General features: G+C 43.1%; 1 protein-coding gene across 4 annotated transcripts in view; it reads left to right on the plus strand.

The window, feature by feature from the left end:
• LOC132884897 (E3 ubiquitin-protein ligase SMURF2-like) overlaps positions 1-25,612 on the plus strand; it is a 210,884-nt gene that overhangs the window by 154,121 nt on the left and 31,151 nt on the right. For all 4 annotated transcript variants that reach the window (XR_009654501.1, XM_060918944.1, XM_060918942.1 and 1 more), the window contains one exon: positions 17,596-17,785. Coding sequence is in view for 3 of the 4 variants with exons in the window: in XM_060918944.1 (XP_060774927.1) it covers positions 17,596-17,785 (190 nt within the window). In the remaining variant the exon portion in view is untranslated. The remainder of the gene's footprint in view (positions 1-17,595; positions 17,786-25,612) is intronic.

A 25,612-nucleotide genomic window follows, 5' to 3' on the forward strand; every position in this document is an offset into this window, starting at 1 on the left:
CTACATGAAAACAAAATCCATACGTCGGTCTTTTTTTGTAAAGTGGGCAATGGCAGCGTCATAAAGTTTGTCCTTTGATTTGAGCTCCAAAAGAAGTGCTTTTTTTTATTATCTCCAGCTTTTCGGTGAAAGGTCGCCTTGAAAAAGGCGATGCTAGCAAGCTAGCCACAACGTCACTCTCGTTATCCGCCATTCAACTCTCAACCACTAATTCTATCAATTTTATTTTGCCCGCTACTGTCCTGTCGGCTAGGAGCATTGGCTAGGACTTCATGAAGGCCTACAATCTTTTGTTTTTGTCCCGCCCACTTAAAATCAAACATTGATTGGTCAATTTCCCCATCATTCTCCATATCAAAATACATAGCTCAGGCCTTCTCAGGGACTTGTGAAGTCCTAACCAATTAATGAGCTCGCTCTCCATGAGGGACGATTTTGATTGGACAGCGTGTTTCAGCCAGTAACCCTTTCATTGCTGATGTGAACTTGACAGTAAACTTAACTGAAGAACACGTGAGAAATGTATTAGTGTATGGTATTAAATTAGACAGTTTTTAAAAAAATATATGCATATTTATATTATTTATTAGCTACTTTTGGTCCAAAATTTTTAAGGCCTTCTCTGAAGGCCTAGAAGGCCCTGACGGTTCCCCTTTGGTATATTTAATACCTCGGGTCCATTTGGAAGGGGAGATGCATGTCTCTGTGATCAGGCTTTTAGCAGTTTAACTCATGAACGACTTGTAAATTAGGAAATGAGCTGAATCATTGAGTCGTCGCTATAAATGCAACTCCGGGAGAAAATAAGTTGATATGTCAGCATGTGTGAAGTGCTTTTAATAAGGTTCTTGGAAGCCTGCAGTATCTACCCTGTGAGCCCAGTGTTTATTTGCAATCGTAAAGACGCTTTTACTGCTTGTTAAAAGCGCACAGTGGAACATGCGGTTGTTTCTGGGTTCATTTCCTGATCTGTAAACATTTCTGGCTGTAAGTGTGTTACACTTCTGATTCAGTCCAGACAGGCCAAACTTCCTAACTGATCGAGAGGCTGAGGAATTAAGAGCGCCGTTCAGATCTGCGTGAATTATTCCAGGCATTTGTGGTGCTGTATGCAGGGTGTGCGTCATGGCTGCAGGTTTGAACGATCTTAAAGAACAGAATAGATGTAACACCAGGGGTGGCTCAGGATTTTGCCTGAGGAAGACGTTAGAGAGGCGTGTGCGCATTTCTGGCTGATGCTCGGGCCATCTGTCTTTTATCAGAGGACGGGTTTCAGAAAATCGCCTTACGCCCGGATTGCACAGACGTGTTCTGTTAGCAGTGCATGCTGCATATACAACCGGCCTAGCGCTAGCAGGACTTGGGCGTGGGTTAATTGTTTTGTTCTTGCTTGCAAAAGTGTTGAAGTGCAGAATGACCGACTCCCTGATATACGATGCACAGTACCAGTCAGAAGTTTGGACACGCCTTCTAATTAAATTTATTTTTTTTTTATTAACAAAAAGACGCGTCGTGTCTTAAAGTAACGATGGATGTCGTTTCTCTTTACTTAGTTGAGTGCTTCTTGACGTTATGGAACAGGGCTGTTTACTGTAATTTTATTATTTACTGTTTGATCGCAAACACATTACGAAAGTAAGAAATTGCACCAAGTGACTTTTGACGAGGCACCTGTTAATCGAAAAGCATTCCAGGTGACGACCTCATGAAGCTGGTTAAGTTAATGCCAATAGTGTGCAAAGTGTCATCAAGGTGGATACTTTGAAGAATCTAAAATATGAAACTTTTTTTTTTTAAACCACATAATTCCATATATGTTCCGTATGTTTGTCTTCAGTATTGTTCTACAATGTAAAAAACAGGTGGCACGGTGGCGTAGTGGTTAGCGCTGTCGCCTCACAGCAAGAAGGTCCTGGGTTCGAGCCCAGCGGCCGGCGAGGAGCCTTTCTGTGTGGAGTTTGCATGTTCTCTCCGGGTGCTCCAGTTTCCTCCACAGTCCAAAGACATGCAGGTTAGGCTAATTCAGGGGTGGGCAATTATTTTTTCCATGGGGCCACATGAGAAACAGAAAATTTTGTGGAGGGCCGGACTAAAAGGCTGAACTAAATTCTGCGTAATATTAATTGTATTTCTTTATATAAAGCAATAAATAACATTGTTTTTACAAGCTGCTAAGACTGGTAAGAGTATGGAAAAAACGAGGTTGCCTTCCAAAAAATGTCATTTATTCAATCAAATTTCCCAAAACAATGGTGAACAAAATGTGAACGTTTGTACCTTTTTTTTTTTCAGTCACATTCACCCCAAAACACAATAAAGACATCACAATATTGTCTTTCTACTCCAAATATCAAGCAAGATACATCATATTATAATAATGATGCCCACATTTGTAGTCTAATCACCTCATTTGGTGCTTTTCACCGGAGATCGGCTCCGGCGCCTGCTGGTGACGTCGCACTATGTGATTGGCTGGACCGTTTGAAGGATGACGTACAAGTTTGTGGTTGGTCTGGACAAATTACAGAAGTAGTTATCGCGCGATTAGGTTTCGTGGGATTTCATGTCATTTTCATGTTGCGCGCATTGCATTTTTGTTGAACACAATTTCAAAATAAAAGCAATGCACATTCAGTCCATGCATGAGGTAAAATTAGAAAATACGTTTATTTTGTAATTTCTCATTAACCTTACGCGGGCCGGTCAGAATGAACCAAAGGGCCGGATGCGGCCCGCGGGCCGTAAAATGCCCAGGTCTGGGCTAATTGGTGGCTCTAAATTGACCGTAAGTGTGAATGGTTGTGTGTCGGCCCTGCGATGATCTGGTGACTTGTCCAGGGTGTACTCCGCCTCTCGCCTAGTCTGGTTAACACCAGACCATATCACAAGTGAAATATGGTCTGGAATCCACCTATTGAATTTCTCGTAGGGGAGGTGTGGTTTATGATTGTCAACGGCCATTTATTGGACGTTGCGAATGTCTATCATTTGGCGTATACGTAGCCCATGGCCAATCATGGCAGTTGTACCCGGTGACGTAGTTAGAGCGACGAAGAACTGCTTAACCACCTAAGGGGGCTAGTTGGTAAATGAGACTTTGACCAAACCCTGTCGGGAGCAAGGCAAAGGCATCTGTCTTCGTGTCAACGAAAGACTGTAACGCCAAACGCTGTTCTTTTTTTAAAACAAACTTTCGCTCTAAACTATTCAGAACAGTGTCTAAAGCTTGATCGAAAGTTTGGTTCGTATCGCTCGCCGCCATGTTAAATGTGATCCGTAAACAGTCCCAAATAAACTACAAGCTTCCGTTTGTCGAGTAGTACGCGTCACCGTCTTTCCACCCCTCCCCACTCTCTGATTGGCTCCCTAACTCAGGTGAGCCTTTAGACCATAGTTTCCATGCTGTCTTTTCAGATCGGAACGATTGTGCAAAGCAGCATGGGATTTCCCAGGCTACCTCTCGCCCGTAGTCAGCTGGGATAGGCTCCAGCTTGCCTGCGACCCTGTAGAACAGGATAAGCGGCTACAGATAATGAATGGATGTAAAAAAAAAAAGTCAAAATACAGAAAAACCTCTGAGTGGGTGTGTCCAAACGTTTGACTGGTTCTATCTATCCATCTATTTACACACACAACACTTGTTTAAAACATATATTTTAAGTTTGATTTACATTTTCCATGCTAAGCTTGCTTCTCGGCTTCCTTCCTATTTTTCCTCATAATGTAGAGATGAAAGTGGAGCAAAGAAAAAAATCCTGAACTTTTGAAAGTCAAACTAAGATGGGGTCGGGGGGGCAACGTCCCCCGAAACAATTTTAATAACAACACGCAAAACCCTGCATTTGAGTGCATTTTAGTACTTCTTTTCACTAAACAAGTTATAACTTTTAAGCCTTTTTCTTTCATGTACATTTATGATTAACGTGTCAAAAATATCACATTTTAATTCCCCTAGTTCATGAGTAATTTTCAGGAGTGCATTGTTCTAAATTCAGAATTTTCACTTTTGGATGTCAAAACTTAGCTATATAAAGTGATGCTGTCACATCTTATGTGCAATACTGCATATATGTTTAGAAAAAAATAATTCAACTGATACAAAAGAAAGACCGCGTTTTCTAAAGCACGATATCGCAATAAAATCTCGTTCACATGACATAAGGTATGTATATAAGCATGTAAGGTCTCGTACACACCAGCAAGCATTGCGAGACTACAAAAATAGCGGCGAACGAAAACAAGCCGCGCGATCGCAAAACCGAATTTCTGTGAAACGGAACGCGAAAAATACAATTTCTCCATTCGGAAAACCGGAGATTTTCAAGAGTTTTGTCAAATATCCGGATTTCCGGGTAAATCCGGAAGACTTTCATCTATAACCGACCTGGGCATTTTACGGCCCGCGGGCCGCATCCGGCCCTTTGGTTCATTCTGACCGGCCCGCGTAAGGTTAATGAGAAATTACAAAATAAACGTATTTTCTAATTTTACCCCATGCATGGACTGAATGTGCATTGCTTTTATTTTGAAGTTGTGTTCAACAAAACCGCAATGCGCGCAACATGAACATGACATGAAATCCCACGAAACCTAATCCCGCGATAACTACTTCCGTAATTTGTCCAGACCAACCACAAACTTGTACGTCATCCTTCAAACGGTCCAGCCAATCACATAGTGCGACGTCACCAGCAGGCGCCGGAGCCGATCTCCGGCGAAAAGCACCAAATGAGGTGATTAAACTATAAATGTGGGCATCATCATTATAATATGATGTGTCTTGCTTGATATTTGGAGTAGAAAGACAATATTGTGATGTCTTTATTGTGTTTTGGGGTGAATGTGACTGAAAAAAAAAATGGTACAAACGTTCACATTTTGTTAACCATTGTTTTGGGAAATTTGATTGAATAAATGACATTTTTTGGAAAGCAACCTCGTGTTTTTTTTCCATACTCTTACCAGTCTTAGCAGCTTGTAAAAACAATGTTATTTATTGCTTTATATAAAGAAATACAATTAATATTATGCAGAATTTAGTTCAGCCTTTTGGTCCGGCCCTCCACAAAATTTTCTGTTTCTCATGTGGCCCCACGTTTAATCAGAGGTTGTATATGACAGGAAAAGATAAACCCATAGCTATAAGTACGTGTTCCATTGTTATGGGTCAAACTAATTACAGATAGGAGCTAAAGTTGTGAGTGGGGAAGAAGTGCGACTTTGTCGCTTTTGCTGAAATTGCGACTCCGTTTTACACAAGTGCATATTAAGTTAATGGTCACTTTTTTTGCTGGCTAGTGTGAAAGTTAAGCATTACGCCTCGGTCACAACCGGCCGTACGTGCTCCTACGGCCGGTCTATGTGCAAAAAACGCACGGAGGGCGTGCGTGTGACGTGCTGATTTTCGAGCCGTAGACCGGCCGCAGAGGTTCTTTGTCATGTCAAACAAACTCTACAGGCGCTTACGTTTTTTTCAGGTTGCAAGACAAACTTACGGCCAACGTGCGTCTTTCTCCAAGAACAAAAAAAACGCAGCGATTTGGGGAAACGCCAAAAATCGCACGGCCAAAAAATCGTACATCCGGTTGTGACCTAGGCTTTAGGTTGTTTAACTTGGAGACAAGTTTTAATTGAATACTCCTGATTTAGACACCGGTTGCACTGTAATGCTGTATCCTTTTTCACTGCTAGCAACATGAGCCTCGTAGTTGAAAGACAGATCTCCAGTACTGTCAGAACCCCCCACTCCCAACAACCCTGATCAGATGACCACAAACATTTACTCTATCCTAACCTCAGGATGCCAAATCTGGCCCCTTTATTATACACATTGTGCCTATAGAAATGTCGTGTGGGGGATTATAATTGTTATTTTCTGCACATGTGGTAGCTCAGCGGTGTCTTAGCTGTATTTTTATAAGAGAGGTATACGTTCGTTTTTCTACCCTGCAGCCGCGGTTTCCATATAGAACCGCTTTGTGCCTCCGTCTATGTTCTAAGGATTTCCTGGAGTTGGACTCCAAGGAAGTTTTTTAGTGGGAAGAGGTCAGAGACTCTTGCTGAATTGAATTTCTCAACAACCTCATTGACTAAAGCGGAAAGCGAGATGCTTGGTCCAGTGAGAAAGTGCATAGCATGCATGCACACACACACCGGAGCCCAAACCCTGGGGAGAGCATACGCACCACCACTGTTAAGTAGCATGTGGGTATGTAGTGTGCATACTCGGTGCCCACTGCATAAAGAGTCTTTTGATAGTACAGTGATGTGTGGGTGTGCATGTTTTTTTTTTTTTCCACATGTGAGCCACCACCTCAGTGCCCAGAAGCCTGGTGTTTATTCAGTCCTACTGGGCTTTTGGCACACTGGAGAGTTCAATAGTTCACCTGATGAAGACTGGAGTAAAGGGCAAGCAGAGAAATGTATAAAATTCTCCTGGAGCCGATTTGACAGGGTTCTTTCTCTTGGATGAAGTGTGTTTTGACACAGCAGATGATGTGATCGAAAGTGGCATATGTCTCACTCTTCAGGCTTGATTCCAGTTTTCTTGTGCTACTTCAGTGGATTGAGCTTCCCGTCCAGTCCAAGGACCCCAAACGTTTTTATCCCTCCGATTTCTGTCCATGGAAACACTGTTATCGATTTGAAAACGCTCTCATGCCAATCTAATAGGTGGCAATGTACGTCGGACAGGAACGTGGCAAAACGGCCAGTCACTCTAACCACAAGTCTCTGTGTTTCAAGTCGGTACCTTGAAATAGGAAGCCAATATTGTGATGCTAAATCCATAATCAAGTTCAGACCATTTCAATGAGACGAAGCACCATTTTTGGATATATATTTTTTTATTAATAGAATTAAATTGGAAAGACCCTCTCGCGCGGCAGTGTTTGATTGATTCAATTCTATTGAGCTGTTTGTCAGCCAAGTCAAGGCCTGTTTTATATTAACCATGTATTATTAACCATTAGCGTTAAACATCGAGACATGGTTAATTGAGGTTTTTCACCTGACGTCACAGGGTCACGTGACGCCCCGGTGTCCGCCATTTTGAAGGTCAAGCTAGCTAATGTCAACATCATCATAGCTGGTGTGTTACTGTAGCAATGTTTACGTTCAGTCATTTGGATGACTGTTAAAACCTTTCAGTCTCAAGTTTTTCCTTTACTGGATTTACTAGTTTACTGTAATTATGATCCGGCAGCTATTTACACCGGATCCAGTGTAAATAGCTGCCGGAGCGCGCTCCGGCTTGCTCCCCCTCAAATTAAGCAGCGCGCTCCGGCTTGCTCCCCCTCAAATTAAGCAGCGCGCTCCGGCTTGCTCCCGGAGTGCTCCGGCCGAGGTTCCGGAGCGCGCTCCGGCAGCTATTTACACTGGATCCGGTGTAAATAGCTGCTGGTACACTGCTACAACACAGACACCGACCCTAATAATACAGTTCTTGGTCATTGCCTGGTAACAGCAAATTTATAACGGGCCATGTCTCAACAGACTAAGAAGTTATTTCAATGACATTTAATAACATTTTGTTTATCCTTAGGACCGAAAGTAAATGAAAATGTGAACAAACCTTAGCTGTAATAAGATGGCGACCACCGGCTCCAGGGACGACCCGCTGACGTAGGCATGTTACCCAGCCTGACACAAAATATTTGTAGGCATCCAAACTCTTATACACTTTCAGATCAATACCTGTGTATGGCGATGGGTTTTTAACGACATAGGTATACAGATCATGTGGGCCGAAGCAGGGCTTTGAACCGGTTCAAGGAACGAAAACGAAAACCGGGAACTTTTTCTATTTCACATGGAACAGAAACAAAACCAGAAACTTTATTATTTTTTATGTTCCGGAACAGAAACACTTATTAAAAATAATGGTAACCGGTTAATACCGGTTTTTATTTCGTTCCTCAAAGTTTCCGTGGCCTACAAATAAAAAAAGTCATTCTTCTCCTGCGCAAGTTTCTATGACCCGCTGGGGTTCACTTCCTGTGTGACGTTCGCTGACCGAATGGAGAGAGCGGGAAGGTGGACTACTATCACTTCTCCATGTGATAATAAGTGAGTAAGTGCATTACTGAGTGTCTGAGCAAAGAAGAGCCTGAACGATGCAACCTCCCTATTGGCTGTTTGTAAAAACGTATCAGTTGTTGCCCTTCCCACGGGAATCATCGCGGGCTCGAGAGACGAGACCTGACGAGTTAGTTTGTTGGTAGCAGAACAAAATGTCTGGACACAAATCGGGTTTTCAGAAAAGAAAATAAACGGAGGGTCGAAAATACAAAAAAGGAGGCAGAAAATGCAAAACGAGTTTTAAGGTAGGACAAATGGTTAGTTTTCTGAGGCAGCCCGCCGTGGCTGCCTGCAGGCTGATTTATTATAGCCCATTTAGTTAAAATAGTTGATATAAAATGTTTATAGTTATGTGATGGTTGTCCTGATTTAGACTGGTGTTTTTTTTTTTTTTTTTGGGGGGGGGTTGCGCGATGTTGCACCCGGGTCCAGATTAGGTCAGAACCGGCCCTGGCTACATTTCAGGTGTAGTTTGTTTTATGTATGTATGTACTTGCATAGATGTGTACTTGGTCTTCCAATATGGCGCCTAACAAAATCTCGCGGCGTGGTGACGTCATGCGGTAGCCCTCTATAGGGCCTGACTAGCCTTTGGTAACACACTAAACGAATTCTCTTTCATTTTTGGCACTTTTTCTGTTTGTGTAGATGGGAAGACATACTGAGAATCCAAATTGCCAACATTTGAAATAATAATTGTTTTGAATTATTTCTTGTCTTATTTAATGAAGGTTGTAATAGAATTAGCCTACATTTGGCTTAAGCTGGATGAGACAGAGACATAATTTTATAGCCATTTGTTAAACAGCTGACAGGGAACGTAATTAACCGTTCCGGGAACGAAATTTTTTTGTTCTAACCGGTTCGGGAACGTCTATTTAATGGTGGAACCCAATACCGGAAACGTTAAAATTCCATTTCTGTTCGGAACGAACCAATAGGAAAAAAATTCTGGTTCAAAGCCCTGTGCTGAAGTCAGGTAAAGACGAGGGCTTGGTGTACTTCCGTACGTCAGTGAACAATCCTGGTGGAAGCAGGTAAACGTCGTTCTCTAAGCCTGCTAACCTCAATTTTTGCAAATACCTCTCCCTCTGCTCGCCCTGTAAATGCCCTACGTCGCTGGATAGTGAAGGTGTTTTCTGCATCTCGCTCCTTTTTCTTTTATGTTTTTCGTTTGTCGCCTTCCTCGCATTCAAACTGATTCGAGCCGTGGCGTCCAAAATGGCAGCGTCACATGACTTGGTCACGTGGGTGAAAACCCCCTCAATATACACTACCGTTGAAAAGTTTGGGGTCACTTTGAAATGTCCTTATTTTTGAAAGAAAAGCACTGTTCTTTTCAATGAAGATCACTTTAAACTAATCAGAAATGCACTCTATACATTGCTAATGTGGTAAATGACTATTCTAGCTGCAAATGTCTGGTTTTTGGTGCAATATCTCCATAGGTGTATAGAGGCCCATTTCCAGCAACTCTCACTCCAGTGTTCTAATGGTACAATGTGTTTGCTCATTGCCTCAGAAGGCTAATGGATGATTAGAAACCCCTCGTACAATCATGTTAGCACAGCTGAAAACAGTTGAGCTCTTTAGAGAAGCTATAAAACTGACCTTCCTTTGAGCAGATTGAGTTTCTGGAGCATCACATTTGTGGGGTCGATTAAATGCTCAAAATGGCCAGAAAAACGTCTTGACTATATTTTCTATTCATTTTACAACTTATGGTGGGAAATAAAAGTGTGACTTTTCATGGAAAACACAAAATTGTCTGGGTGACCCCAAACTTTTGAACGGTCGTGTAAGGACATATTAGCTATGCGTCAGTACTGTTTCACAAACCCGTGCGTTTTTTGGCGGCGGCAGCGGCTCACTGCCTTCAATTTTGGTGGGGCAGAGCGACACTAATAGCCTCAAACAAATTTTAACAGAGGCAGTCACACTTATGCTTTCTAGAGAATTTTTGCATGATAGAATAATTGCATACAGACATCCAACATACAGTCTAGCAGTGCCGTTTGGGTGGGTGGATGGATTTATTCATTCATTGCATCAACTGCATAACATTTTTAGTGGCAAGTTTGAGATCTGACTTTTCCACCCCCCCCCCCCAACCTACATGTAAAGATTTGTGATAAGCTACTATTATGTACAGTATATAGCGATACATACCACAGATGTATAAATTAATCAATCAGCTGGCGTTTAATTGTCGACGGCAAAGCTGTTGACCGCAGCAGCGATTACTTTCCAGGCTGCCAATTGGACTTGCGATGCTGGAGCTTCTATTTCAAGGGAGGAGAAGTTTCTCTTCTTGGCTGTATTATGCCTTTCCGTATCAGAAGTCGAGGGGCGTGGCCTCTCAACTGAGAAGATTTAGGGGTGTGATTTATTTAAATGACGATGGTTTTCAGCCACCACGTTTATCAACATCCGATCATTCTTGCGTTGTGAGTGGTAAGATACGAACGTGTCACGAATCTCTGCGTACAGTTTTGCCATTGTTTGCGGAAATATTTTCTATTTCGTTTCTATTAAAAAAAAAAAAAAAGTCTTGTCCAAGGCACAGAGTATTTTTAAACCAGCCCAATTTGGCAACCCTGTCATTAACTGTCTTGCCTGCTGCTCCTTCCGTTAAGCATGGGGCAGCATGAATCTTGCCCCAGTGGGCCTCTGTTGGCACTTGCTGCAGTTTCCGTAATAACTCTCAAGGAGATAAATGGAGCAGTAAACATACTTTCCCTCCATTGTGCAACATCTAGAAAGGTGAGGGTCAACAGGACATCAGCTTATCTGTCAAAGTTGTTCTTTCGATTACGTTCATTATGTCTTATATTAAATATAGTTAGTTTTTTTTTTTCTTTTTTTATCAGACATCTAATTTATTGGGTTTGTTTACCTGACATGTTTCGACGTACAACTGACCGACCTGTCAAACCAGACAGGAAGGCCACGCCTTCAGAAACAGCAGCTGATAAAAGATGCGTCACCAATTAACATCCGGTGACACTCTGAGGAAGACGGAAGTTGTACGTCGAAACATGTCAGGTAAACAAACCCAATAAATTAGATGTCTGATAAAAAAAGAAAAAAAAAAAACTAACTATATGTCAAAGTTGTTGTTCACTCAGAAGAAGAGTTTAAAAAGTATGACTTGATGAAGGTTGAACGACTGAGATATATGGTTATGCTCTGCCCACCTGCCTGTATGTTTGTATAAGCTGCCACTAGTTTTCAGGCTTTTAATGGAGGCTGTAACATTTCAAAAAAAGAATATGCCATAGATTTTATGAGCCATCGTGCATAAAACATGTTCGTACCATAGCATGCCTTTTGGGACAATCGCAGCCAAATTTAACCAAAAGGAATGTCGAATGTATGTCCAATTATACCTTGCCTCTAAATGACCTTATTATTCTGCATGGGAGTCTCTTCCAACAGAGACCCTGTGTGTTTTTGTTTAAAGCTTTCCCCTTTTTCTCTCAGCAGTTTGTGGTCACTAACCTCAGGCGCTACCCGCTTATTGGCTCGAGTGAGCTCTGACAGTGAGCCAGTGAAAGAGCAAGAACCTTTCTAAATTACACCTCCTCGGTATGTCCAGACATAGGAGAAACATTTCTGGTCCAAATCGAGCAGACCAAATGCAGCGTTGTTGGGTATTTTTAAAATCGCAGTTTGTAAGGGTGGGCACTAGCACACGGTACTCTGAATCGGAAAACCACACTCGCAGAAGTGCTGATGTTTAGTCTCTGCGGTTGGTGCTTGGGCCCTGTAGACTGACTGTGGCCTTTTTGTGGATTACTGGGTTTCCATAATGGCACAATCTATAGCAAAAGACATGAACCATCATTCTCTCTCTCTCACACACACACACACACACACACACACACACTCTCACACACACACACACACACACAAACGTTGTCAGACGTCCTGCAAACATCAACATCCTGCACCAAGCACATTCATCAATGTCCAACGCACACACTTTTTTCCCCAACAAGCACCATTCTCAAACATCTCCAGTGTCCGAGAAACATTCTTTCTCACATTTTAGTGTTGTCCAACAGTGCTTAATGTATGTTTGTGTTTACTGGGAGATTGTTAGTTGGACATTCTCAAACATTAGCATTCTGCAAAAGCGTTTGCCTATCCAATTAAGTCTCCGTGTTCTCCGAAACCCAGATCCTTCAAACATCAACACTCTCGTATCATGACCCTGCTACCATTATTGTGATTTAAATAATTGATGCTTTGTTCTCCATCTGTTCACACAGGTGGACGGTAACGAAGTAAATTTACTTAAGTACACTGAGTATCTGTAGTTTTTGAGTATTTTTTTTTTTTTTTGAAAATTATGACTAACTCCACTACATTTCAATCAAGGTCCTCATTACTATGAAACAACTTGGAAAGTGAATTCCCCCCCCCCCCCCTTTTCTAAAACGTGATTGTTTTTTTCGCAGGTGACACTGAGACAGCCCATCAGTAATCACTAGGGTCACGTCCATAGACTGTATGAAATCAAGTTCGATGATCCCTCCGCAGTGTTATTCAACACGATCAGTTGAAGGAATAAAGATTCGTTTTAAACGTTTGCCTAAAACTCGCCGTCCGACCTGCGGAAGCATATGCTAACGTTTTATTCCAAGAGAAAGCTTGTAATGAAGTTGTCTGTGCTTTTGGAGTTAGCGATTAATGTTGTTATAGCTATGCAGTCTGGTTAGTCAAATGATTTTCCCGCCAAGTTGCCATCGCCTTGTCCACGGCTAACGTTTACACATAGCTAGTTAACTTGCATGTAAACACAGTTACGCTAACATGAATAACGTTTAACTTATCTGAAGTCCTTTCAGAAATGCGTTTTAGCCTAATCTTGCCAAATAATCAAAATATAGAAATATTTCTTTTCTGGTAGCGTTAGCTACCCAGTATGAATTAGAGTTTGAAAAGCGTTTGCTAGCATGTCAGGTGGAGCTTCACTGACTAGCTAGCTTAATGTTAAACCACCATGATGGCACAGCATGTGTTCATTTTGTGAATTCATATTTCTGACGGGCGGCACGGTGGTGTAGTGGTTAGCGCTGTCGCCTCACAGCAAGAAGGTCCGGGTTCGAGCCCCGTGGCCGGCGAGGGACTTTCTGTGTGGAGTTTGCATGTTCTCCCTGTGTCCGCGTGGGTTTCCTCCGGGTGCTCCGGTTTCCCCCACAGTCCAAAGACATGCAGGTTAGGTCAGGGTTGTCTGTGTCAGCCCTGTGATGACCTGGCGACTTGTCCAGGGTGTACCCCGCCTTTCGCCCGTAGTCAGCTGGGATAGGCTCCAGCTTGCCTGCGACCCTGTAGAACAGGATAAAGCGGCTACAGATGATATGAGATATTTCTGCCTTTGGTAATGTTAGCATAGTAGCTTTTGTGACCTCGCATAATTACTATAGCTACTATTTTTTTTTGTTTGTTTTGTTTAACCAGTAGCCAGAGGAAAAACTAGCTAGCATCGTATTGATGATTCTGCTTGGTTGTAAGTTTATTTTGTAACGTTCGACCAGGCGTTTATTCTACAAGTTAGTCGGTAAATCCAGTCGGTTGCTTCGGACGCATTAGGTTTTGACAGAAAATGTGCTTTTAATACTCAAGTATTTTTAAAAGCAAGTACTTCAGTACTTTTAAGTAAAAATCTGACTGTACAACTTTCACTTGTACTGGAGTAACACTGGACCAGTGGGATCTGTACTTTGACTTAAGTAATGAACTTGGGTACTTTGTCCACCTCTGTGTTCATATGGGGCCATGCAACAAAACGTCATTCCATCCAGGGTGTATTCCTGCCTCATTTTGACCAGGAAAAAGTGATTACTTTTAATATGAATGAATAAATGCTGTTCAGTAAGCACTCTGCATTATCGAAGACCCTGGTCACACTCCAGCTCGCGATGGGTTTGTGAATACTTGGTGATGAAAAATTGGTAGCATTGCCACCAATTGTGAGATGCACAGTGAATGTTCCCTGAGCTTTGCGAGTTGGTCTTTTGGTGCGTCTCTGCCTCGTGAGTGGCCAAAAATGTCACAAAAATTCAATGCCTGCACTGAAATTTGGCGGCGGTGTTTGTCAGCAAGCGAAGTGGCAAATACTCACAGATGGGTTTGGGGACGTTTCCCGAAGCTCAGGGAACCTTTGTCGAGCCTCTTGAGATGTATTTCTCTCAAATCCATGTCCCCGATACTTGTGGGAGTCTCGTCAACGCAGCGGCTTGGCCTCACTATCGCCGAGACTTGAAAAGAGTATTTACATTCAGGGATCTTTCGGAGCGCGTTGTGCCCTCGCTTGGGACCCAGTTATTATGGGAAACGCCTGATGCTGATTTGAGCACAATCAGTACGCGCATATGGGATTTGCAACAAAGTATTAAACATGATAATTCATGATGTGTGCGCATGTTGTAAATATTGAGGTTTTTTTTTTTTTTGGCATAATTCAGAAATGAATGATATTTTGGCCCTCAGGTCTGATTTGTCCCCCCCCCCCCCCCCCTTGAAAAGTGCGTGTTTTGTACATCCCTGATGTAATCATCATAAAGCGCATTGGTGAGTATCCTGAACTAGGATAAGTTTAGAAACTAACCACTGGACGGCAGTAAGTATTCTTCTGTATTTTCTCAGACATGGCTTAAAACGAGTATGCTACCTAGTAATTACAATAAACATTCAAAGACTGGCCAAGAACCACACGTGGTTTAGTTGGTTGGTTTGGCAGGTGTTTGTTTAAAAAAAAAAAAAAACCAACCCAACACCATGTTGGTGTCCTCTGGACTTTCCCCTTGCAAACTGTTGTGCGTTAGTTCGGTGCTTCGTGCAGCATTTCACTGGCATGGTGTGGTCCACCTAGAGTGGTCTTTGACGGATGTAAATCATGTGATATGGTCTTCACACTCAACAGATCTCAGCGCAACTAAACACCTATGGGAAATGTGGAGCAGCAATGGGTTACGTTTCTCTAGCCTGGGCCCGCCCATCCTAAGCGTGACGCAACACGAGGGCCTGTTCCGAGCTTAGTCTGGCCAGGCAGGCTATCTACAGCATTTCCAAGCTCCCGAAAAATTGGGAGCCAATCAACTTTGAGCATCTCCAACGGCCCTGGGTAGAGGCGTGTTCAAGGCACTGACGTAGTAGAAGTGCGACCGGAAGCCATAGATTGTTTACAGAATCATGCTGTATTGAAAGCATTCAACGGGAAGTTCTCATTGAAAACGGAGCAAAGAGCAGCCCTGGAGGTATTTATTGAAAGGAAGGACGTTTTCGCCTTGCTCCCGACCGGCTTCGGTAAGAGTTTAATCTACCAGTTAGCCCCGTCGCGTCACATACGTCAGAGGAAAGAGTGATGTGATTGGTTTAAGCTTCGTCACAGCCTTTTCTGACTTCGACCAGTAACAAACTGAGGCATTTCAGGGAGGCGGGTCAACCACGGGCTCTGGGAAACGGTCTGGCTTAATAGCTTGGCCAGACCGAATGCTCGGAGAGCTTTGAAGTCGTGTTAGCCAGGCTAACGTTTCTCCACCACCATCATCAAAATACCAAATATACACTAAGTAACTTTAAAAACGCACATTGATAAAACTTGCTGAATTCGTGCTGAGTTTATCTCAAGAAGAAAAGAAATGTATCACAATGGAAAAATAACTTCGTTCCGCCCGAATAAGTTCCAAATCTGTGCTCAAATCAGAATTTAAGGGAGTTGTACTCAATAACGTACAATATGACTCGGGTAGTCAATGACATGGACAGGCTTTAATTTTCCAACAAATTTTGCACACACTGTACACACACAATCTTGCCTATAAATACCCGGGGGAAATGATGGGAAAATTGTCATTATTGAAGATGCCACGCCTAAGCCAAAATCAACGTGAACAGGCCATCGGGATGTTGCGTGCCGGAAGTACACAGACAGAGGTCGCCCGGCACTTCGGTGTTCATCATTCGACCATTTCCCGTTTGAGTCAGCGTTACAGATAGACAGGGAGCACCAGGGATCGTCCACGCCCTGGTCAGCCTCGAGTCACGACGCCAGTTCAGGATCAGCACATCAGGCTAGCTCACCTCCGTGACAGATTCCTGACACCCTCAGTCACTGCTGCTGAGACCCCTGGACGACACAGACCCAGAATCTCCAGCATGACGGTCCGAACATGGACCAACTGTCACTTTGAATTTTTTTATTGTGAATTAATTCTTGAGTTTGACAATAAATGTCCTTTATCGATGTTTCAAGATGTGTGTGCATTACATACAATATCATAAATTTCAAATATATGCATGGATCTAAAGTGATATCGTGTTGAATTCCATTGTGCATTTTTAAAGTTACTTATGGCCCTTTTCCACTACCCTTTTTCAGCTCACTTCAGCTCGCTTCAGCTCACTTCAGCCCGACACGGCTCGCGTTTCGACTACCAAAAACCAGCACGACTCAGCTCGCTTCAGCCCTGCTTAGCCCCTAAAACTCGCACAGTTTTGGAGTGGGGCTGAAGCGAGCCAAACCGTGCCGAGTGAGGCTGGGGGCATGAGCAGACACTCCCCTGTGCACTGATTGGTGAGGAGGAGTGTCCTCACATGCCCACACACGCCCCGCGAGCGCGCTGGGATCTGTAAACACCGTAAACCCGGAAGAAGAAGAATTATGAATTACGAGAATTATGAAGCCTTATGCGCCTCGCCTCATCTATACGCTCTTGCCAGTATCTGTTGGCGTTGTCGGTGACAACAAGCCACAGCACCAAGACCAGCAACACTAACGACTCCATGTCCATGTTTATTGTTTACTATTCGGGTCGTGAGACTACCGCTTAAAAGCTCACTGATGTCACTGTTTGCGCTGCTTAACGACATCACGTGACGTCCACCCACTTTCGCTAACTCCACCCAATGTGTCCACCCACTTCCAGCCAGCACGGTTCAGCGCGGTTGTAGTCAAAATGCAACTCCAATAGCCCCACTCAGCTCGACTCAGCACGGCACGGCTCAGCCCGACTCAGCCGCGTTTGTAGTGGAAAAGCGGCATTAGTATATTTTGCAAGAACAGGACTTATCCCTCCAGTACAGTTTGTGCATGAAAGTCGTTCTGGAGACTCGTGGAGGCCCAACACCATTCCTTACTCACTAAAGGTTCCAAGCACCATAAATCCATGATTACTTTCTAACGAGGTTCATTTTTGGTCTTGAGTGCATGATATGGAGTAATAACGTATGAACTGTCACGTTGGTGCCCTTTTGGTGTAAAGCCCAACAGGTTTTAATGAACCAAATCTGCATTTTAGCCTGAGAATCCAGGCAGGGATGCGTAAACAATCCAAAGTCCTACCTTTTATGAAAGGCACATGACCCATGTTCTTCCCCCCCCCTTAATAAAATCTTGGTGTTTGAAGTGTTTGTTCAGCAGGTACAAAGGACTTAAAGTAGACCATGGTACAGCAGTCAGGACTTGATTAGGCCTGGCTTGACTGGATGTAATCTCTCTTTCTCTAGTCATGCTCCCGAGCTGAAGGAGCAGCCTGTGCTGTGTAATCTCCCCGAGGAAGCTGAAGAGTGTTTAACTGCTCCCAAGTATAAGCGGGATCTGGTGCACAAGCTGAAGGTGTTGAGGCAGGAGTTGTCTCAGCAGCAACCACAGGCTGGCCATTGTCGCATCGAGCTTTGCAGAGATGAGATCTTTGAGGTGAGTCCCAACACACCAGCTCCTTAATACACCAACATCATCTGACCAGACTGACTCAAGAATTCAGCGGTTGCTCTTTAAAACCATTGCGCCTCACCACAGCTCATGAAATCCCGTAATCTTAAACCTCAACTGTTCTGTTCTGTTCCTGAACGCTGATGTAGCTCTTTAACCTGTCTCCCGCCAAACGCGGCTCAATTAACTCTCATTAAACTGCCTGCTTTTTAGTGCAGCTCATGTGACCTTTTGCTTCTTAAATCATCTCCTTAAACCTTCAGCACCTTGTCCAAGCTCCATAAACTTTCTGCTCCTTAATACATTCATAAACCTTTGCATCTTTAAAATGTCAGGATCTTAATATGTCCCCTTAAACCATAAGCTGCTTAAACCTCTGTAATGTAACTCATTACAGCTTGTGCTTTTCAGCAGATCATCTTAAACCTTCAATTCCTTAAGACAACCCCATAAACACTCAATTCCTTAACACATCTGTAAACCCTCAAGCGCAAACTTTCTAGCCCTGAATGCAGCTTCTTACCCGTTTACACCACAAAGCATCGTTTCCTAATTTAACGTGGGTTAAACAACCACCTCCTCGTTAGCAACGAGGTTTCTGCGGTTTCTTCTTAATGCTTGAACATGGAAGCAGTTCGGAAGAATGATTTCCCAGTAGGGCTGTAACAATATGCGTATCGAAATCGAAATCGCGATACGCAGAGCCACGATCCGTGTCGCGATACAAGAAGGCAGAATCGCGGTACACCCTTTCAAACTTCTCCTCAGCCCAAAAACAGAGGCGCTTCCAAACCTCAATTTATGAATACTTTACTTTTTATTTAAATTACATTTTAAACTTACTTTTATTTTTTATATCTATTAGTAAGTCGTTTTTTCGCCGACCTGCGACAATCTTCTGCGAGTCACGCAACGTCCACACTCGCCACTGGCAGAGCATTCATTTCTTTTAAGCGGTCGCCATTCTGGTTGCGACGCGGGGAGCGAATCTGTAAACAAGCAGCTCATTGGCTGGCTAGGTGTGCCACAAGCCAATCACAATCACTTGACCGGAAAGGCATGCAGTGTTGCCAGATTGGGCGGTTTTAGGTGCTTTTTGGCTGGTTTTGAACATATTTTGGGGTGGAAAACGTTAGCAATATCTGGCAACACTGAGCATCTGCTTGGGCGGAAGCCTTCTGCGGCAGTTACATTTTGACACGCGAGCAATGTTTCACTATAAAAATTCCGTAATTTCCATCTGTTTTCCGCGATCACAGAAAATCATTGGCCCTATGAGAGTGAGACAGTGAGAGAGCCCCCCCCCCCAAAAAAAAAATCTTAACGGATTTACACGATTTGGAAAAATGACTTTCAGAACCGAAAAAAAAAGAGTTTCCGGCTCAACAGTATTATTTTGAGAAATAAAACAATCTTTGGATATACATTTGTTCATTTTTGCATACATATTACTCATTCTCTGCAGTGGTCTGAATTATTTGTTATTAAATAGTTAATGTAAGTAAGTAAATGTTAATAAGTCAAATTTACTACTTTAAAAAAACATTTTAAAAAAATCGTGGGCGTATCGAATCGTGGGTCAAAAATCGCGATACGAATCGAATCGTGAGTTGGGTGTATCGTTACAGCCCTATTTCCCAGATACAAAACACATCCATGTATAGATGACTTGCAACCACGTGATCAAAATGCGCTACGTCATGAGCGTCCGCCATGATGGCGGATATACAAAGCGACTAGGATGGCGGCTGCCGAGAGCGCGTCTGTAAACAGTGCTGAATTTGCTCAGTATTACCACGATTTGAACAGTCGAGGGAAGATTCAATATATAGAGAATATTATTTTTAAAAAGTCTGACTTTTCTGATGATGACACGACACTTCTAGCGCCCAGAGTAGGAATACGGGTCATTTCGTCCAAAGCCTTTCATATGCACCAGTCATTCATTTTATATTTCAGGTATTTGTTTGAAAAAAGGAGGAATTCTCCATGCAATCTGACTAAAGCAGCTTCGACGCTAAAGAGCGTAACCACTTCAGCCCGTGCCACTTGCTGACCCTGGGATGAGTTCACTCAAGCTGCTCGCTTGCACGTCTATGTTTCTGGCTGGATCACATTAAAAAGTCTTTAGGCGTGGAGCAGTGCTCTCGCAGGGGCTTCATTCGTGAATCCCGGGCCGAGGCACGGTCCTACCGACCCAAGACTGTGCTCTTTCGAAGAGGGACGTGCCTGTAAAATTTGGCTTCGCTGTGAGCTCCCCTGGCCAAGTTATTAATTTTTAAACCCGGCTGGATCATATTAAATCTTTAGGTGCTGAGCAGCGCGTTCACAAACACCTGAAATATATAAAATAATCGACGGTGCGCATGAAAAAGGCTTTGGACGAAATGTCCAGATCTCCTCTCCGTACTAAGCCGCAAAGTTTCCTCGCTGTCTTTCCGAATCACGGACGGAATTCTAAAAAATCGGAACGTGCCACGGTCGCGAGTACTGTTGTGAACACAGCCATGTACAGCAGAGCTAAAAACACTTAAAGCAGCAGAAAAACAGAATTACGCACGCAGGACTGTTTTGTATGTCATGTCGCTCGAGCCTGCATTTGTATATCCACCAACATGGCCGACATCCGGCTTTCTATTTTTGCCTTGACGTCACTTGCAAGTCAAGGATAGCAAGTAAGGAATGAAACACTTGGGAGTGTACTGTTATAGGAAAATTATCATCAGCAGAGTTGTATGATAGAGCCTGACAGTCAGAGTTACGATAACTATCCGACACATCCTGTTTTTTTATTCCTCTTATTCCAGAACTACAATTTTTCCTATTTATCAAAGAATGACATGATGGAAAAGAAAACGCAGCTTGTCGTGTTGGAGAAATCGCAAAATTTCTGAAGACTTTGTGTTGGAAAACTGTGTCTCTGACGGAAGGAACAGCTTTCAAAACTGCCAAATAATTCTCATGATTCTATCCACATTCACTGGATATGAGCAATCGCATGCTCCGATTGGCTACTCCACTACTAGGATATCAGCTAATACTCTGAGAGTAGAGAAAAACAATCCCTCCCCCCCAAAAAAGCAACAAAATGTGGAATAAAATTATTCGATGGTAAAGAACATGCCTTTATTTTTCAAGAATTATTATTATTATAGCATTTTTCACGATTTGCTACGGTCCTCTCACTGGTTTGTTTGCATTCTAAGCAGAAATGTTTGCTCAAAATGCTCTGTTTCTCAAAATCCAGTGAATGTTGATAGAATAAACAATTATTCCACTCAAATCTCGTCGTACCTGGCTTATAGCCAACTCGACGGTACGCGCCTTGTCGGCCATCAGCTCACGTACAACTTGATTTCTTGGAATAACAAAAATCCCCATAATCAACGAGTACACGGTTTTAAATTCATTTTTAAATTAAGCCCCGTCACTACAGAAACATGTTAGAATGCATGTATTAAAATAAACCTGTGAGTTGCATCATACTGAACAGTAATCAGGTGGATTATGGGGCAGTAGGGGGCTGGTCTGCATGGAACACTGTTGGTGCATATTTCCAGACATGGTTGAAGGGAGGAATATGAATTTCTCAAAACAGCAGCACAACCCTACTCTCCTTGGCTGTGTGTGTTTCCTGGAAGGCAGGCATTCCTGCTGTATGAGGTCAGTGAGCGAGGAAAAAAAAAAAAAAAAAGTGATGGGGAAGCTATGACTTCTTGACTCTTGGCAGGCAGCAGTAAGAAATATTGATACTTCTAGGCATGTAACAAATACGCGATACATACGACAAATCGCGATACAAATTTGACTATTTAAAAAAAAAAAAAAATCAAGCTGCGTAATCTTGGTTTTTCCTAGCTGTAATTGCATTGTTTAGACAGCAGAGGGTGCAATAACAATAATGGAAATGCACCTTAGGTGGAAGTAACCGTTCTAATACCACGAAAACGTGCACAAAGTCTAAAATGGGAACGCGTTGACTGTACGAATCGATTTCTTGTTAAACCTGAACTCTTTTTACAGGCTGCTTGAAGCTAAAGAGAAATAAGAGTTTATTTAGAAAAGCTCCATTTGATATTAACTTTCATAAAATTTTAGTTAATAGGCCGTTTATATTTTACTCCAACCTTAACAAATATTATCTCTAGCCGCTTTATCCTGTTCTACAGGGTCGCAGGCGAGCTGGAGCCTATCCCAGCTGACTACGGGCGAAAGGCGGGGTACACCCTGGACAAGTCGCCAGGTCATCACAGGGCTGACACATAGACACAGACAACCATTCACACTCACATTCACACCTACGGTCAATTTAGAGTCACCAGTTAACCTAACCTGCATGTCTTTGGACTGTGGGGGAAACCGGAGCACCCGGAGGAAACCCACGCGGACACGGGGAGAACATGCAAACTCCACACAGAAAGGCCCTCGCCGGCCACGGGGCTCGAACCCGGACCTTCTTGCTGTGAGGTGACGGCGCTAACCACTACACCACCGTGCCGCCCACCTTAACAAATGTTGGTAAATAATAAGAAGCCACCTTTGTCACGTGCACAGTGTCCTCTGCATTTAACCCATCTGAAGCAGTGAAGACACGCTCACACACGCAGGGAGCAGTTGGGGGGTTAGATGCCTCGCTCAAGGGCACTTTAGCCCGTGGCCGCCCCATGTTAACCTCACCACCTGTCTTTGAACTGTGGGGGGAAAACCGGAGCACCTGGCAGAAACCCACACCGACTCCACACAGAAAGGCCCCTGCTGGGCTCGAACCCAGAACCTTCTTGGTGTGAGGCAACAGTGCGAACCACTACATCACCATGCTGCCCGAACTGTTTGGCAAGAAAAACCGGAGCTTTTTTATTTTCTCTCCTTTTTTTTTTTTTCTGTGTTTGAGTGTTTTTGTCCGCTGGATGTGGTGTAGCTCCGGACCCAGTTTTGGGGCATCAGTTCCCTCCAGGCCTTGGTTTGCTGTGGGTGATGCTTGTGCTCCCAGCTATGGACTGCAGTGAGCTCGTTGCTCATTTTAACATCATGGTTGTCCAGCGCTCTGTGCTTTAATGCTTGGCGTGACGTTCCGAGCGATGTTGCTGGCGGCGTCACGGCGGCTGTGCTGGAGATGTGGGACTTGTTTTTGTGCGCCTTAGAGATGAAAGTGGAGCAAAGGAAAAAAAACCCTGAACTTTTGAAAGTCAAACATGATTAATATGTCAAAAATATCAAATTTAATTCCCCTAGTTAATGAGTAATTTTCAGGAGTGCATTTAGAAAACGCGGTGATTTTCCTGCTACACAGTTCATTACTTTGAAAAAAAAAAAAAATCAGACAGTTGAAGGTAAACTCAGCAAAATCCCAAAACAGTACTGTTAAAAAGTAAAGGTCTGTTAGAGTTTCTAAAGCTTTCAGGTTTCAATGTTGGGGACACTGAGCCTCGTTTATCAATCTTTTAGTAGAGTTGTGCGTTTGCAGAAGCTAAAGTGAACTAAAAATTTCCAATTCATATTTATGCGAGTTGAAGCCAATTGTTTACATTAGTTCGTATTGTCTGTAAATTTAAACATGCCAATGAATACCAAATTTCTCATGTAAATCAGGGGCGTAGCTAGGATTTTTCAGGGTGTGTGTGTGTCACACACTGACTGGCAGCCTGAGTCCATTATGTAACAAAAAATAATCAACACTGCTAGTTTTAGGCAGCTTAGATACCGGCTCTTCCATTATTGCTGTTTCTTCCACGTTTTCTTGATGTTGTGTTCTAGAAACGGCACTAAAACTTCGCTTCGAAACCACAAAATGCAACTTTGATGGGAAAAAAAATATATAATAAATTGCTTACCTCTCTTCACGTCGAAAGGAGGAGGAAAGTTTCGCTTGTTTTGACACGGCGAATTATTAACACGAGGAAATAGTTGTAATTTGCAACTAAAAGACGCTGCCAGTGTAGCTGCATTGAACATGCTTTCTAGTGCGATTGTGTTGCGCAGAACAGTGTCAGTCCTGCGCGCCTTCGCTCGTGTGCCGTTAACAAAGAACACCCGTCTTTAATCAATGAACTGTGTTTGGGCTATTTAAGGACTGCGCCCATGCAAGGATGATGCGAAGTATTACACCACGTCTAGGAACGCGAAAAATAAATTTCTCCATTTGGAAAACCGGAGATTTTCAAGAGTTTTGTCGGATTTCCGGGTAAATCCGGAAGACTTTCATTCCTGGTGCCTTTTGGTGGGACTGTGGCCGCTACACCACTGGAATGACATCCTGACCTCTATTTGGTGGACTTTTTTTTTTTTTTTCCCCCTGCTTATTATTGTAAAGCGACCTTGGGTTTTGCAAAAGGTGCTATATAAATTGAACTTATTTAAAAAAATGAAACAAAAGCTGTTTAACAAAATGAATATTTAAGTTGATAAAGAATGGGGAAAATCTTTACAGGCCTAGTTAGTTCTGACGCAAATACCTAATTGGACGTTAAAATAAAAAATTATGCAATTATCTTGTACCATGTATTACAAGATTTCATTCTAATGTAGCAACTTCAAGCTGCATTTGAAAACATTACTCGGGGCATTCACAATGTTAAAGTGCCATTCCACCATTGGATGTATTTTTTTGGCATAAAATACAATATATTTTATGACAACATGACTAGACAGAGAAATCTTTTAGCTTCAAAATGATATATCAAACATAATTTTTTGACAACGACAAGTATATTAATTTTGCGACCAAAGTCACCTACCCTTTTAATTTCCACGCGGTAGTGAAACGTGATGTCATCGGCAGGTTCCCCTCCTTGTGTACCACGTCACGTGTGATGTGGCACAGATTATCAGCAATGGCGGATAGAACGCGATTGTCAGCTTCAGAAAAGAAGCGAAGGAAAATAGCAAGTGATGCCCAAAGGAGACGGTCGATGGTGAATATCGGCACAGCAATCGACAAGTGGAAATCGCGTTCTATCCGCCATTGCTGATAATCTGTGCCACGTCACACATGACGTGGTACACAAGAAGGGGAACCTGCCGATGACGTCACGTTTCACTACCGCGCGGAAATTAAAAGGGTAGGTGACTTTGATCGCAAAATTAATATACTTGTCGTTGTCAAAAAATTATGTTTGATCTATCATTTTGAAGCTAAAAGATTTCTCTGTCTAGTCATGCCTCTTCTGCCCCTCGGACCTGCTTGATCCATCCTGGTGCCCTGTGTCTGGTTGGAGTTTTATCGCACCGCTCCTGTGAAGGACGCCCCCATGAGGACAGTTGAGGGTTATACATGTTAAAACTGTTAATATTATAGTCAGGCTGTCTGTTGTTGCCCAAATGAGGATGGGTTCCCTTTTGAGTCTGGTTCCTCTCGAGGTTTCTTCCTCATGTCGTCTGAGGGAGTTTTTCCTTGCCACCGTCGCCACAGGCTTGCTCATTGGGGATAGATTAGGGATAAAATTAGCTCATGTTTTAAGTCGTTCAAATTCTGTAAAGCTGCTTTGCAACAATGTTTATTGTTAAAAGCGCTATACAAATAAACTTGACTTGATTTTGATTTGATTTGATCATGTCATAAAATATATTGTATTTTATGCCAAAGAATACATCCAATGGTGGAATGGCACTTTAAGAAGAGTCTAATGGCCCTTTTCCACTACCCTTTTTCAGCTCACTTCAGCCCGACACGGCTCGCGTTTCGACTACCAAAAACCAGCACGACTCAGCTCGCTTCAGCCCTGCTTAGCCCCTAAAACTCGCACCGTTTTGGAGTGGGGCTGAAGCGAGCCAAACCGAGCCGAGTGAGGTTGGGGGCGTGAGCAGACACTCCCC

Source organism: Neoarius graeffei, chromosome 4 (genome assembly GCF_027579695.1).
Source record: "Neoarius graeffei isolate fNeoGra1 chromosome 4, fNeoGra1.pri, whole genome shotgun sequence".
Taxonomy (NCBI): Eukaryota; Metazoa; Chordata; class Actinopteri; order Siluriformes; family Ariidae; genus Neoarius; species Neoarius graeffei.